Source organism: Chlorocebus sabaeus, chromosome 21 (assembly GCF_047675955.1).
Source record: "Chlorocebus sabaeus isolate Y175 chromosome 21, mChlSab1.0.hap1, whole genome shotgun sequence".
Taxonomy (NCBI): Eukaryota; Metazoa; Chordata; class Mammalia; order Primates; family Cercopithecidae; genus Chlorocebus; species Chlorocebus sabaeus.
The window spans coordinates 56,545,953-56,561,391 of NC_132924.1; the positions used below are offsets into that span (position 1 = coordinate 56,545,953).

The window sequence follows — 15,439 nt, forward strand, 5'->3', positions numbered from 1 at the left end:
GATCTCCTAAGTAGAACCTTTCAGCACTTTATAAATATGTCATATACTTTTTATATTCCTTTGTTCCCCATCAGGAACATACATCCCAGTCATCAGCACAATCAGTTTTTATTCATTTAAGGAGCAGTAGTAATTTGACACTTGCTAATATGTAACAAATTATATTGGGTGCAGTAATTAAAATTGCAGCTGGTTCCTAATTATACTGTAACCTTGATGTTTAAAAAAATTGAAACTGAGTTCAGCATAAAATACTGGAGAATAATATTCTGCACTAGGCAGTTCTGCCTTCTACTGAGCCATGGACGTTTATGAATCATAATGCCAAATTAAAAAGATTTTATTTTAAATTGGTTACAGTTATAATGTTGTCCAGTGGCTTGATTCTTAAAGGTAGCTTTAAAGTCCCCCTTTTTGCTTGCTAAACTCTGGGAATATCCTCCAGGTATTATAATTAGTGTCTACATAATCCGAGCTCAGGGGTCATTTCTGGCTGTGTGATCTACTAGTGCTCATTTAAGACTCTTTAGTACCTCAGCTTCCTTATTTGAAAAATGGGGATATTACTCACTCTTCCTCTTAAAGAGTTTTAATGATAGAGTATTTAAATGAAATAATACATAAAGCCATTAGCATAATACCTGGCATAGAGTTAAGGACCCAGTGAAAGTTAGCTGATCATTGTTATTGCTGTAATTAATAATAAGTGATCCGGTTCCAAAGACCACCTCTGTGACCCTCAACTTTAGCAGAATTAGGCTATTAATTCTCCTGCCACTCTGCCTTATGATAGCACGTATCATCATACATTTTGTACCAACCACTTGTCGATAAGTCAGCTTTCCCTGCTTGGGGCAGGGTTTCTGATTCATTGGGTATTTTCTCCTTGGTGCCTGGCGCTGGGCCTGGTACACTGTAGCCTTCCCATAGGTGATTGTGTTGCATGGATGAGCAAGCTCTGAGAGCATCACCATCTAAGGAGTGGTTGTTAGCTGGAGGGTGGAGTAGTTTGGCTCCCAAGGAGATTTCTTTTAGCAACCTCTGGAGACGGTTTCTTGGTTGTCGCAGCTTGTTGGGGAAGGGGTTGCTGCTCACATCTAGTGAGTAGAGGTCAGCTTAATAACAATAATAGTAAAATCCAGAACTAATATGTTTCAGGCTCTTTTGGCATAACAGAACCCAGCTAAAACACCACCATTCATTCTTAACTGTTACACTCTGCCTCTTAATATCAGAGTTTTAATGATGATGGCTTTATAGTTTATGTTTGTCTACAACAGAGCAGAGTGAAATCTAACATACGTCACAACCTACTGAATCCTTCTGATAAACATCTCTAGTACCTCTGAAATGATTCGCTGGTGTAATTACCCAGTGGGTTAACATTTGTGGTGGCTGATACTTTATAAGTCAACCGTTGAGTGAAAGGAAGTTTTACCAGCTGATTACATAGAAATGTTGTGGTTTGAAGAATGCTTAACAGGGCGTCTTGTCTTTATACTAATTTGTATTTCAGTAACTTTTTTTATAATGACTACTCTTCATTTATTAGGACTTAGGGAAACTATAGGATGAAGGATGAGTGACTCAGTGGTTTCAATAAAAAATTATTTTCTTAAGTTTGAGATACCTTTTTCTTCTTCCCAAGTTAATGGTAACTGTGGTTTTAGGAAATTCCAAACTTTCTTTTGCAATTACTGATTGTATCAGTCAGGGCTCACTTGCAGAGAACAGAATCTACTCTAGCTGGTTTAAGCAGAGAGATTTATTACAGGGTATTAAATGGCTTTCACAATTTGTTGGGAAGGTGAAGAAACAGACTTGAGGTTGAGCTCTAAAGAATGACATCTAGAGTCTCAAGCAGAGCAGGCCACCAAGACAGCAGTGACCTCCTGTGCAGTCACAATGCTGCCTGCCAAGTGGACAGTGTTTCAGGACCGTGTGGCCACTGACATGGGAGGGCAGGAGGTTGCCACAGGAAAACTAGACACTTCCAGCAATGGTGCTTGCTTGGCAGAAACAGCAGAAGGTACCCCCCAACTCCCAAACCTTTGCCAGATCTCACCTCAGTTTTATCTAATTGATAGCACATGGGCTGCATAGCAGCAAGGGAGTCTGGAAATTGTAGTTTTAGCCTTCTGGTGTCTTTAGTGTGGGAAGATAAAGAAGGAGGGTGGGCTGCAGCTTGTAAGTGGTTAGGTTACACCCAAGAATACTTTTCTTTGGGATTCAGGGCCACCTACTGCACTATTTCCTCAGGTTCAAAAGACTATGCAGGACTGTTTCTCCTTCTGTCTCCCTTTCCTGCTTGTCACTGCATGCTTATTTACACCCACCCACACACCCAGAAGCTTGCTTTTGATGAACTGCCTCATTGAGTTTGTATTTCTTATCTAAGGCAAATATTTACTTTATGATGGTAGAATTTTCAGTGTAAGTCTGTGCTTGTCTTGACTTTCAGATGTTTCAAGTTTGGGAAGGTGACTGGCGAAATATTGCCGAGGAAGGGCTGTGCTATACAGTTGGTGACGTAGCAGCTAAGGTTGGGCCTTGGGTTCTAATGCAATTGTTCTCAGCCCACCCATGCATCATAATTTCTTGAGGGAGCTCTAAAGATACCCATTCTAGAAATTCTCATTTGATTGACCTTTGGTATGGTTTGGGTTTTGTGAAACCTAAAAGTGCCTCAGGGGACTTGAATATGCAGCAAGGGCTGAGAACCTAAGTCTTATTATCAGTACATTAAAATTGGACATTATCTAAAGCTGTGGTTCTTAAACTTTAACTGCATCAGGGTCACCTGGAGGGCTTGTTAAACCATAGGGGATTGCTAGACCTCACCCAGTTTCTGATTCTGTGGGTCTGGGATGGGCATGATAATTTGTATTTTTTAAAGTTCCCAGGTGATGCTCATGGTCTCCACACTTTGAGAACCATTGATCTGAAGAGAGTTGCCTATTTTCATTGTAAACGTCAGATTTTTACTGATCTGAAAGACTTTATTCAGTATTCAGCACTTCCGGAGCATCTACTTGGTTTCCTGATCTCTGTCAGAGCTGGGGATGATCTGAGGAGTAAGGTACCCTCACAGAGATGGAGGACTCACATCTCTAGAGCTTCTCAGTGTAAGAGGAGAGCTTTTCTTTTCTTTGCATTTCATTTTTCAAATTAGCATTTCTTATTTTCATGTAGATTTTCGTATATTCTTCCCCACCATCCTCTGTTAGATCTGACAACTATTTTGAGTACACCATTCTGTACCACTGTGATTTGTTAAAGTAATGAGCCTGCAACTTTAGCTTGATTCCATTATAAGAAAGTCTGTTTAAAAAATATTCCTACAGGTAGGAATATCTTTTCTGGTGACCCCCTACCTATGGCTGCTCTAACTCATATTAGAATGAGAGTGAATTCATTTATCCTGAAAGATAACTTTCTTATTCTTCTTGCCATGTTCTCCCCCACTCCCTGCCTTTTTAAAAACACCAGTTCTTGAAATTGTGTTATTGTTTTTGTTTCTAGGATGTACTTAGCCTAGTATATGTTTTGCAAACGCTATTGATGACTTACACAATTATAACCAGTGTTTTATCGTGTCAAAAAGTTTTACATATTCAGTGATTCTCAAATTTTGTTCCTGTGGAGCATAGACTCATTGAATCGACCTGAAATTTCCGTACTAAAGTTAAATAATGATAGACTTTTCCCAGTTTATGGAAGAAACTATGCATAGAGTTTTTCTGTTCCAACATTGCTCCTTTCTGGGCCAGGCATGGTGGCTTATGCTTGTAAACCCAGCACTTTGGGAGGCCAAGATGGGAGGATCACTTGACGCCAGGAGTTTGAGACTAGCTTGAGCAACCCAGTAAGATTCTGTTTCTACAAAAAAATATTGAAAAAAATTAGTGGGGCCTGGTGACACATGCCTATAGCCTCAGCTACTCAGGAGGCTGAGGTGGGAGGATTGCTTGAGCCCAGGAATGTGAGGCTGCAGTGAGCCATGACCACACCACTGTACTCCAGCCTGAGTGACACAGTGAGACCCCCAACTAAAAAAAAAAAAAAAAAAACCACCAAAACCCTCTCTTTTTCCCTTAAATTTGGAATCAGAGTAAAATGTTATCAAATTTCAACAAAATTCTTTATCCTGTTAATGTAAGTGGCAAATAATATTTCATAGTAATTTGTAAAGGACCCCTTTCTTCTTAGTCATTTACTCTATATGCTTGAAAACCAGTTACTTGATTTAAAATTCTTGATATAAAAATATTGTTTTAATGTTGGAATCTATTCTTACAAATGCAAATTCAGAAGAAGAATGATAAAGAAAATCAGGCAGTTTTCTTTACTGATTCTTTGGGTCTGGGATGAGCATGATAATTTGTATTTTTAAAAGTTCCCAGGTGATGCTGATGGTCTCCACACCATAGCTGTAAATATTTACATGCTGTTAATATATGAGAAAAAAATGTAACAGTGAAAGTAAGCCTTCTGGAAACAATCTAAAGTTTGATGACTCTTCTAAACCCCAAGAATGAACTGAGTCTAATAATTCCAGGCTTCTAAAGCCCAAGAATGAACTAAGTCTAATAATTCCAAGCTTATGTGATACAAAGTATGCATGCTGAGCAGCTGTTCTGAATTGACTTTAAAAGGGTGACTACATTTCTGTGGCTTCCTTTTTCTAGCTCATAGAACTTCCTGGGAATTGGTTTTGCTACCAGGTAGAATTCATTGAAATACACCTTCAGAAAACTGGTACATCTCACTGTAACTTTGCTTTGTCTTCAATTAAGTTGTGTAAGTGTTCTTCATTCATAGCAAATGACGCTTAAACAAGAAGATAGGAATGGGAGATAGTAGTATAAATGGAAATTCCAAACAGCCACACAGCATTTGACTGGTGAATATTAGATGGAATTACTGTAGAGATGAGGCCCAGGAGGCTGGTAGTAATTTTTCTGAATCCATCCCCTGTTGAACCATACTTACCTATCCTTAAATAGACTGTAGCAGGACCTGATACAAATTTAGTGGGCCTCAGAGAAATCTTGTAGTGATCATTAACGATTTGCTTTACCTGGAACTCTGGGTTGGCGGCAGGGTAGCTGAGACGATGATGAGTTAGGATGGCCGCAATGTTTATTTAGTGGTTTGGTGAGTGTGTTTGAAGATCTGTGAGTTTCTTTCTCTTCTCTTTTGCTAATTTCTCCCTTCCAAATTATGAGCCAGTTTACCTACCCATCATTTAGATTTATTAAGGCATAAACATGGTAGAATATAAACGTCTTTGGATAAATAATACAAATAGTAATAGATACCATTTATGAGCACTTTAACTGTGTGTCCTTTTTGGTGCTAAGCACTTTATGTAATTATCTCATATTAGTCTTCTAGCTGTCTAGGACTCCCCGTTTTATAAATGAGGAAGGTGAGGCTGAGAGGTCAGGGCCTCCAGGTCACATAGCCACTGAGTTTATGAGGTTGGTCCTGCTCCCTATTTGAGGATGATCTGACACTAAGGCCATGTTCTTTTTTTTTTTTTAAATGAAGATGGGGTGTTACTATCTTGCCCAGGCTGGTCTCAAACTCCTGGGCTCAAGTGATCCTCCCACCTTGGCCTCCCAAAGTGCTGGGATTATAGGTATGAGCCACCATTCCTGTAAGATCATGTCCTTAATCACAGCATTGGACAGACACTACACACTGTTAGGAGAAATTGGGAGAGTTTTGATTTTTAGGCTTATACTATATAGCAGTCCTGTACCACATAAGGATGTTTTCGTCAATGAAGGACTGCATATATGGTTAGTGTTCCTATAAATTATAATGGAGCTGCCCTGTACAGGTGTTCCACTTTTTATCTTTTAAAACCATATTTTTACCATACCTTTTCTGTGTTTAGATACACATTGTTTTACAGTTGCCTACAGTACTCAGTATAGTAACATGCTGTATAGATTTATAGCCTAGGAGAGCAATAGGCTATCTCATTTGCCTAGGTATGTAGTAGGCTACACCATCAAGATTTGTATAAGTACACTGTAGGGTGTTCACACAATGATGAAATCACTTAACAATGCATTTTTCAGAATGTTTCCCTGTTGTTAAGCAATGCATGACTGTATTATATTGCCAGTTAATGCAAGTTATCATCACTTTGAAGCTGCCTGTAATGTGGGTCAGTAGTAAGGCCACTACGGTATGAGATGAAATATTTGGGATCTGATCTCAGCTCAGAAAACATTTAGAAATGTCAGATTGGCACTTAATCTGACTTTTCTGGGGGAAATAATTGATGCTTTCTGAGCTTTGGTTTCCTCTTCTGTAAAATTAGGGCAGTAATATCCATCCTATCTGACTCTGATTTGCAGCGAGAATCCAATGAGATAATAGTCATACTTGGCAACATGTCTTACAAGTGTTCGGTCATTCTCTGGCTTTGTTTTGATTTGTGTTCTCTGCCCTAGACCCTGAGAGGGTTACAAAGTGAACATCTTTTTTTCCCCTTTGAGGTGTAGTTCTCATGGGGAGCACTGAATAAAGATTTCAGGATCCTTAGGCAGAAATGTGCTATGGGAATTTAGGGCAGGGGAAGTTTACTCTGAAATAACATTGCCCAGGGGAGACCTTACAAAGTTCATGGCATAAAGAATTAATTAGATTTTAAAGGATGTGGTATTCAGATACAGCAAGAATACTTCATTTTGTGGAAAATTTATTTTGCTTTTAAGAAGAAAACAGTTAAGAACTTAGTGTACCATATTATTTTGAAAAAAGTGTTATGTACTTCCATGAGCTGTGGGACTCTAACCATCAAGGAGGGGATTTTTCTGCTCTTAAAGTGGAGGATGGAGGCATTTTTATGCTGTCCCATGTTCTCTTGTGTTCGTCCTACCCTACCTTTCTCAGAATAGAGATCTGAGAGGAGGGAGTCCTCTCCGAAGCTTTTAGGGCAGCAGAGTCATTCATCTTAGGTTGACTGGCAGTATATTTTCTTTTCCTCTGTTGAACAGCAGAGAACACTTACTAATTCAGGATTTTTAAAAAGATTACATGGCTGAGCGCAGTGGCTCATGCCTGTAATCCCAGCATTTTGGGAGTCTGAGGTGGGCAGATCACCTGAGGTCACGAGTTGGAGACTAGCCTGGCCAACATGATGAAACCCCATCTCTACTAAAAATAAAAAATTTAGCCAGGTGTGGTGGTGCATGCCTATAATTCCAGCTACTTGGGAGACTGAAGCAGGAGAATCGTTTGAACCCTGGGGGACAGAGGTTGCAATGAGCTGAGATCGCGCCATTGCACTCCAGCCTAGGCAACAAGAGTGAAACTCCATGTCAAAAAAAAAAAAAAAAAAAAAAAAAGTGTTCTTGTGAATGGAAGTAGCCTTGTTGGTTACGAGTACTCAGCTGAAATGAAGAGTTATCAGTTTTGCTTTGGGAAACAAGGTGACCAAGCATCAGGTTTCAGAAAGACTACTCCCATTCTAGTGATTAGTTAATAAAATTATTCCTGACAGTGGAGAGCCTAGGAGCTCAGGCAGTTCCATATTTAGAGACAGAGAACTCATTGTCCAAAGATCTCAGAACAGCCTTCGCTAGTGCACAGAAGGGATTTAGGACAATTTGCATAAGTCTCCCTGTGGATAGCAACATGGGTCCAGTGTTGGGTGGTTCCAGGAGCCTTTCCTTGGCTTCATCATGGGGTGACTCTGTGCTTGGTGAGAACTCAGTCTCATGACGTTTTTTGCCAGCAGGATTGGGTGTTGGGACATTGAATAAACCCACTGTTTGGTTCCACATAAGGGCTCTTTTGTGTTGGCCTGGGGAAGCCATGTTCAAGTTTGTCTTGCTTTTTCCCCGGCTATGTTTTTGGACTTTGTGGCCTGGAGAATTAAGCACAACACCTATTCTGACCTAATCTGTCACTTTTTGCTCTTCAAAGGTAACCACAGCCCCTTATAATTCTAAAATATGTAGAATAATATCATACTTTTGAAGACTTATGATTTATTAATTAAAAGCTGGGGAAAGGAGGAGAAGTTCTTTGGCATGCCCAGGTAGTGAGGTATACATGCCTGTTCATGGTGAAACTGTGAGAAGTAACTCCCTTGAGTTAATATGATTTCCCTAGTTCACTGACTTCTTTAAGAAATATGTTCTCTTGGCTGGGCATGATGGCTCATGCTTGTAATCTCAGCACTTTGGGAAGCTGAGGCGGGGAGATGGCTTGAGGTCAGGAGTTTGAGACCAGCCTGGCTCACATGGTGAAACCCTATCTCTACTAAAAATACATAAATTAGCTGCCACTGGTAGTACGTGCCTGCAATCCCAGCTACTCGGGAGGCTGAGGCAGGAGAATCGCATGAACCTGGGAGGCGGAGGTGGCAGTGAGCCGAGATCGCACCACTGCATTCCAGCCTGGGGAACAGAGAGAGACTCGTCTCAAAAACAAACAGAAATATGTTCTCTTGCATAGTTGACAAACATTTGTATATTTAAATTCTCCTGTGAAAGGGCATGGTTTACACTGGATTATAAGTAAAAAATGCCAGGTGCTTGCAATGTTTCACCTTTTCTTTGTTTTTAAGAAATTATATATATTCAACATTAGATATTAAGAGCTTTTGCTACTGTTTCCTTGCATAAAATTGTATCATTTTAGAAGCTACATAAGGAGTCTAATTTAAAATGGGGAGGGGGCATATTTTATGCATTGGGGTAACATGATATTTAAGTACAAAAATGAAATACACTAATTTCTAACCTGAGATTTATTTTCCTTTAGTCGGCTAGCTTAATTTCTCAGCTTTGTTGTAATAACATAAACATTTTTATGTTTATTTTTAGGTGGCTTTAACCAAGAGAGCAGATCCAGCTGAGCTTAGAACAATATTTTTGAAGGTCAGTATAAAGGAATCTATTTTGTTTCTTGTTTGATTTGTGTTCTATAACTTTTAAAGATTATTTTCAAACAGCTCTTTATTTCATTGTTATATTTTTTAAAAATCCCAAAGTATCAGCCTGGTGTGGTGGCTCATGCCTGTAATCACAGCACTTTGGGAGGTCGAGGCAGGTGGATTACCTGAGGTCAGGAGTTTGAGACCAGCCTGGCCAACATGGTGAAACCCCATCTTTAGTAAAATTACAAAAATTAGCCAGGTGTGGTGGCATGTGCCTGTAATCCCAGCTGCTCCGGAGGCTGAGGCAAGAGAGTTGCTTGAACCTGGGAGGCAGAGGTTGCAGTGAACTGAGATCATGCCAATGCACTTCAGCCTGGGTGACAGAGCAAGACTTTGTCTCAATAAAAAAATAAATAAATAAATAAAATAAAAAATCCCAACATGTCTTAAAAGGGCAGAGCCTTACAAATGCATCTGCTTTTTAAAATGTATAGGAAACTAACTTATAGGTGACTGTGATGACAACATGGTTTGTATTTTAATTTCTTTTATCTCAATTGGTGTAAGGTATGTGAATAAAAGCAGTTGCTGGAGTATTGAGTTTTGCAACCCATTTACCCTTTCAGTATTGACTCATACAGCTTTTTCTCCTAGGAAGTTTAAAGCTCATTGTAAACATCTCAGTAATCCTTCACTCATCCACGGCCTATCCTGTCTCTCCCTGGTAGAAGCCTATTGTTGTTATCATCATCATTATCATCACTTTATGATGACTGCAGTATGCTGGGAGGAGGCCCCGGTATGGATAATAGTAGATACTAGAGCACAACAGACACGATAGAAGTTTGTGTCTTATACTGGCATCTTATATTTCCACCTATTTTGTGATATTGGGCAGTGAATGATTAATAGAATAAAAGTCTGTCTCAGGTTCCAGACACTGAAACACCTTTGTGTTATTCAGCTGACATTAAAGTACTCAAAAAAGAAAAGGCCCCTTTTGGAAGATAATATACACACGCACACAATATATATATGTGTATGTATATATTTGTCTTTCTAAACATTATGAAAAGGCAGCTGAGTTTTATGGAAAGAGGACCAGGGTGTCAAATGAGAAATTTGATGTGTACTGAATATGGTGTGGAAAGGTATTAAATCTAGGAGTCTCCCTTTCCTCATCACAGTGTGTTACTATTAAAACTAATTGAGACATTCAGGACTTTAAACATGGATAGGATATTTGATATTAAGGAGTTGTTATTAATTGATGTTTAGGGAAATATAGAGTCTATGTTTTAGAGATATACACTGAAACATTTACAGATGAGACTACAATTTCTGAGATTTGCTTTTAAATAATCCAGTTTCGGTGGGTTGAGGAAAATGAGTAGGCAGTATGATGATAACTTTTGAAATTGGGAAATGGAATATTGGGTTTATTATACTATTCTCTCTACTTTGTATATGCTTGAAAATTTTCTTTTTCTTTTCTTTTTTTTTTTTGTTTTGAGACAAAGTTTCACTCTTGTTGCCCAGGCTGGAGTGCAATGGCATTTTCTAAGCTCACTGCAACCTCCACCTCCTGGGTTCAAGCGATTCTCCTGCCTCAGGCTCCTGAGTAGTTGGGACTACAGGCATGCGCCACCACACCTGGCTAATTTTGTGTTTTTAGTAGAGATGGGGTTTTACCATGTTGATCAGGCTGGTTTCGAACTCTTGACCTCAGGCGATCTGCCCACCTCGGCCTCCCAAAGTGCTGGGATTACAAGTGTGAGCCACTGTCCCCGGCCTGAACATTTGCATAATAAAACATTTTTTAACGTAACGATTCAGTGAGTTAACTTATGTGAAAGGTGTCCTGCATCTGATACATGTTATATATTGATTCAGTAAATGCTTGAAATTAAGTAATAATTTAAGTAAAGGAGAAATGAAGACTCCACAAGCAAATGGATTAAAAGCAGGGATAGTTTTGTGGGAGGACAAAAAAAGACACATTTGTAAGGAGATTTGGATTATACATAAAAACTCAGGCTTCTGGACATCTGTAATCCCAGTGAGAGGCTGAGGCAGGAGGGTTGCTTGGGCCTAGGGATTTAAGGCTTCAGTGAGCCATGAATATGCCACTGCACTCCAGCCTGGATGACAGAGTGAGACCCTGTCTCTTAAAAACAAAGCAAGATTCTTTATAAATTTGTTTTTAGCCCAGAAATACAGTATAGAGTTTCCTTTTTTTTTTTTCCTTTTATTTTTGAGACAGAGTCTCACTCTGTCACCCAGGCTGGAGTGCAGGTTACGTGATGTTGGCTTACTGCAACCTCTGCCTCCCGGGTTCAAGTGATTCTCATGCCTCAGCCTCCCGAGAAGCTGGGATTATAGGAGTGCACCACCACGCCTGGTTAATTTTTGTATTTTTAGTAGAGTCGGGGTTTCACCATGCTGGCCAGGCTGGTCTTGAACTCCTAACCTCAAGTGATCTGCCTGCCTTGGCCTCCTAAAGTGCTGGGATTATAGGCATGAGCCACTGCGTCTGGCCACAATACCGTATACAGTTTCTAAGGTGGAAAAGGATTCTGGAGGATGAGAGTCCAGAAAACAGAAAAACATTTGTTCCTTACGTAAACTGATCTCTATAGTTGTGCATGTTGGGACCACCGTGGTTGAAATGAGGTGTGTATGAGAGAACCAGAGAAGATTTTTGTATGTGTGTTTAAGGTCTGTTGATATTGTAAAACTCCAGTGACAGAAATCTGAAAGACCACTTGTGGAAGAGTAACTAAGTGGACTGCCAAAGATCCTATCAAAACAGAAAGTCGCTCATTAACTTAAGCTGGTAAAGTAGTCATCATTCTTTGAACTCTGGACCTATTTGTTACTTCTGTTTTGTAAACAAGCAAGAGTGGTGGGCATCCTTCTGATAGGAAGTGGGAACATCATAGAGGGTGTCTCAATAGATGGTGCATTTTAGAATCTCACTGGTTGGTGTGATCCATTGATAAGACTCCACTTAAAGCCTGTGTCCACCTTTCAAGGCCATATGGTCCCTGGAGAAGCTAGACTGAGACCTTAATTTGGAACAATGTATCTTTGTCAGCTGCTACATCCACTTTCAGCAGCCTGCAGGACTATATTGGGGGGGAGTCTAATTGATCAGGTAGACCTAGAGAGGGTGAGATTCCATGCAGAGTTCTGGAGAGACACCTGTAGTGTTTCTGTTTAAGTGCACTTGAAGGCCGAGGGTGGAGCCTTTGGGATAGATAGGGAAGTACTCTCTTCCCTTGGGGTGGTTGGGACTATGTGACTTTTGAGTAAGAATTTGTATGTGGCTTGGAGTCCTAAGAGATGACGTCGGGGGGACCGTACCTGAAGAAAACAGCAGTCAGCAGTTTGTGGAAAGGATTGTGCATCTGGCCAAAGTTCTGGTGACCTCACCAGGCCTGGATAGTGTGGTACCAACCCAAATCTGCCTTGGCTTAGCATGCTAAGGATGTCAGGTTTACCATTTATCACAGATGGTATTGTGGTGAGGGGAAGAATGGGAAACAGCAGTGAGGGGACTGTGCCAGGCTGAGCTTTTTAGTTCATTATGGATCAGCAGTAAGCATTCTGTAAACCTGTCTACTTTGCTGATTTTCTGTGACTTTTTCCGGACTTGACTTTCTTCCTAGTAAAAATTTCATGTGAAATATCCTACCCTTCTCTCTGGTAACCTATGTAAAGAGAGGATTCTTCTGTAGCTTGGGAGTTGGAAGGGAGCTTCATTGCAGCCTTCACACCAGATGTGACGGTAGCAGGAAAGTTGGCAGCTCTGTAGATCAGCGACAGCCAGTGAAATTGAGCCAGATAAGGAAAGAGGGCTCCTGCAGGATTAAAATGAGCCCAATTCTGACCTTTTCATTTATTTGAGAATTTAGAATCAGTTCCACTGTTTTTTTTGAAGGTACCTAGGTATAGTTTCATGAACTGGGTATATATCAATGCATACTTCATGGCTCCTGTCCATGAATATCTGAGTGAGAACTGTGTGTAAGTATAAAAAACCCCAGAAGCCATGATATGATTGATAAGTATTGTACAGCATTAATTAACAGGAAGATGATGTGGTCTAATTTTATCTTTCTATGGAGAGTCATTAAGTTATGGAGAGGTGGTAATGTTTGAACTGCGCTCGAAGATGAGTACGTAGAGAAGTGTTTGTTGGCAATGGCAGACCTTTTTAGGCAAAGAAAACAACACATACAAAGTAAAGAGCTGTCAGAGTGCCACATGTGTGGAGGGAATGGCTACACAGTTGGACTGGCTCGGGGCACAGGGTCCTGGCTGGTGGTAGGCAGGGCAGGACTTGTTATAAAACATGTGGGGCTAAGGCATACGACAGATGTTTTCTCTTTTTTGAGACGCAGTCTCACTCTGTCGCCCAGGCTGGAGTGCAGTGGTGCGATCTCGGCTCACTGCAAGCTCTGCCTAGCTGGGTTCACGCCATTCTCCTGCTTCAGCCTCCCAAGTAGCTGGGACTACAGGCACCTGCCACCACGCCCAGCTAATGTTTTGTATTTTTATTAGAGACGGGGTTTCACCATGTTAGCCAGGATGGTCTTGATCTCCTGACCTCGTGATCTGCCCGCCTCGGTCTCCCAAAGTGCTGGGATTACAGGCATGAACCACTGCGCCTGGCCAACGAGAGATGTTTTCTTATGGAGGATGTTCTTGTGGCAAGTGGCAGGTAATGTTTCATCTAGATGTAGAAGTTAAAGTCTAAGAAGTCAGTTTTGTTTCTAGCCTAATGACGTGCATTTTTCTGTTTGCCTAGTGCTTTTGGTGTTGCTTCCTGTTAGCTTAAACAGATGTGTATTGAGTGTCTACAGTTTAAATAAAACACCATGAAACTCTGTGGTGAGTGGGAGGTGCAAAACAATGACCACATCTTAAAGGAGCTCAGATTTTATATAGGAGACCAGATGGATAGGCATGCAGGAGGTAACAAAGAATCTTAAAGTTGGCATACTCCAAGGGCCCACATTGTGGTTAAAGCAAATGCTATAGGAGGTGGAAGGAGGGAGCAGCCCCTGTTGTGGGGAGTGGTCAGGGAAGGCCCTGAGGAGAGAAAACTTGGGGAATCTCAGGGACAAGTGGGAGAGGCGACAAGGAACACATTCGAGGGAAGGCCTGGAGATGAGTCGGGGAGAAAACAACGTCTCCAGGTTGAAGGAGTCTTGGTCATCCTTTAAATGTTTATTTAAATACAACTCTTTATGCTAAGTATCACAGGGTGTGGGTGACAGGATTGGAAAGGTAATTGGGGGTTTGGCATTCCACTAACCAGTAGGGAGCATTTGAGGTTTTTTGACAAGGAGGTGAGTGTGAGATTTCATTGGTGCAACAAGGCCACAAGTTAGGCAGCCTTAGGATTGTGGCAGCAGGAGGAATGGAGAATGGCAAGATAGAGTCACTTTGAGAGAATATTTGATGAAGATGGCTGATTTTTTATAATGGATGAAAGAGAGCAGAGAGGAAATACAGCCTGGGTGCAGAGAGGAGCCAGTAATAAGAATAGAGAAAGTGAGAGGGAGCCAGTAGCTCCAGGAAGGAAAAGAGATGATGTGTACTACTGTATTAGTAATAGAGAAAGTGAGAGGGAGCCAGTAGCTTCGGAGAGGAAAAGAGATGATGTGTTCTACTGTATTAGTAATAGAGAAAGTGAGAGGGAGCCAGTAGCTTCGGAGAGGAAAAGAGATGATGTGTACTATTGTGTTAGTAATAGAGAAAGTGAGAGGGAGCCAGTAGCTTGAAAGTGAGAGGGAGCCAGTAGCTTCAGGGAGAAAAAGAGATGATGCATACTATTGTATTAGTCTGTTCTCACGCTGCTAATAAAGGCATACCCGAGACTGCGTAATTTATGAAGCAAAGAGGTTTAATTGACTCAGTTCCACATGGCTAGAGAGGCCTCACAATCATGGTAGAAGGCAAATGAGGAACAAAGTCTCGTCTTATATGGTGACTGGCAAGAGAGCTTGTGCAGGGGAACTCCCATTTATAAAACCACCACATCTTGTGAGACTTATGGGGAGACCGCACCCATGATTCAGTTATCTCCAGCTGTCCCTGCCCCTGACACGTAGGCAGTATTACAATTCAGGGTGAGAATTGGGAAGGGACACAGACAAACCATGTCAACTGTTTAGAAGTATATAGTCTCATATAATTAAATCTCTGTAGCAAAAGATGGGAAAATTGGGGAAAAGGGCTGAATGAGAAATGTAAGACATATTACAGAGTAACATAGTGAATTATACTTGGATTTTTATAATTGTTCTGTCAACAAAATCATGGTATCCACTTTTAAAATGTTTGTAGGTAAATTTTGGAAAACAGTTAATTCTCGTTTTGGAAAGCTTTTTATCACACCAATTTTATATTTATTGAAAATTTAAAAGGTGGATATATGAACAAAAGTAACTTGTGATCTTTGCATAGGAAGGTAGGTGCAGATATTTATATGTTTATTTATTTCTCAGTCTATGTGTCTCTCTG

At 40.6% G+C, this 15,439-nt stretch overlaps 1 protein-coding gene across 2 annotated transcripts in view; it reads left to right on the plus strand.

Moving 5' to 3' along the window:
• SLC25A13 (solute carrier family 25 member 13) overlaps positions 1 to 15,439 on the plus strand; it is a 210,262-nt gene that overhangs the window by 14,713 nt on the left and 180,110 nt on the right. For both annotated transcript variants that reach the window (XM_007982099.3, XM_073009117.1), the window contains exon 2: positions 8,853 to 8,906. In XM_007982099.3, the coding sequence (XP_007980290.2) occupies positions 8,853 to 8,906 (54 nt within the window). The remainder of the gene's footprint in view (positions 1 to 8,852; positions 8,907 to 15,439) is intronic.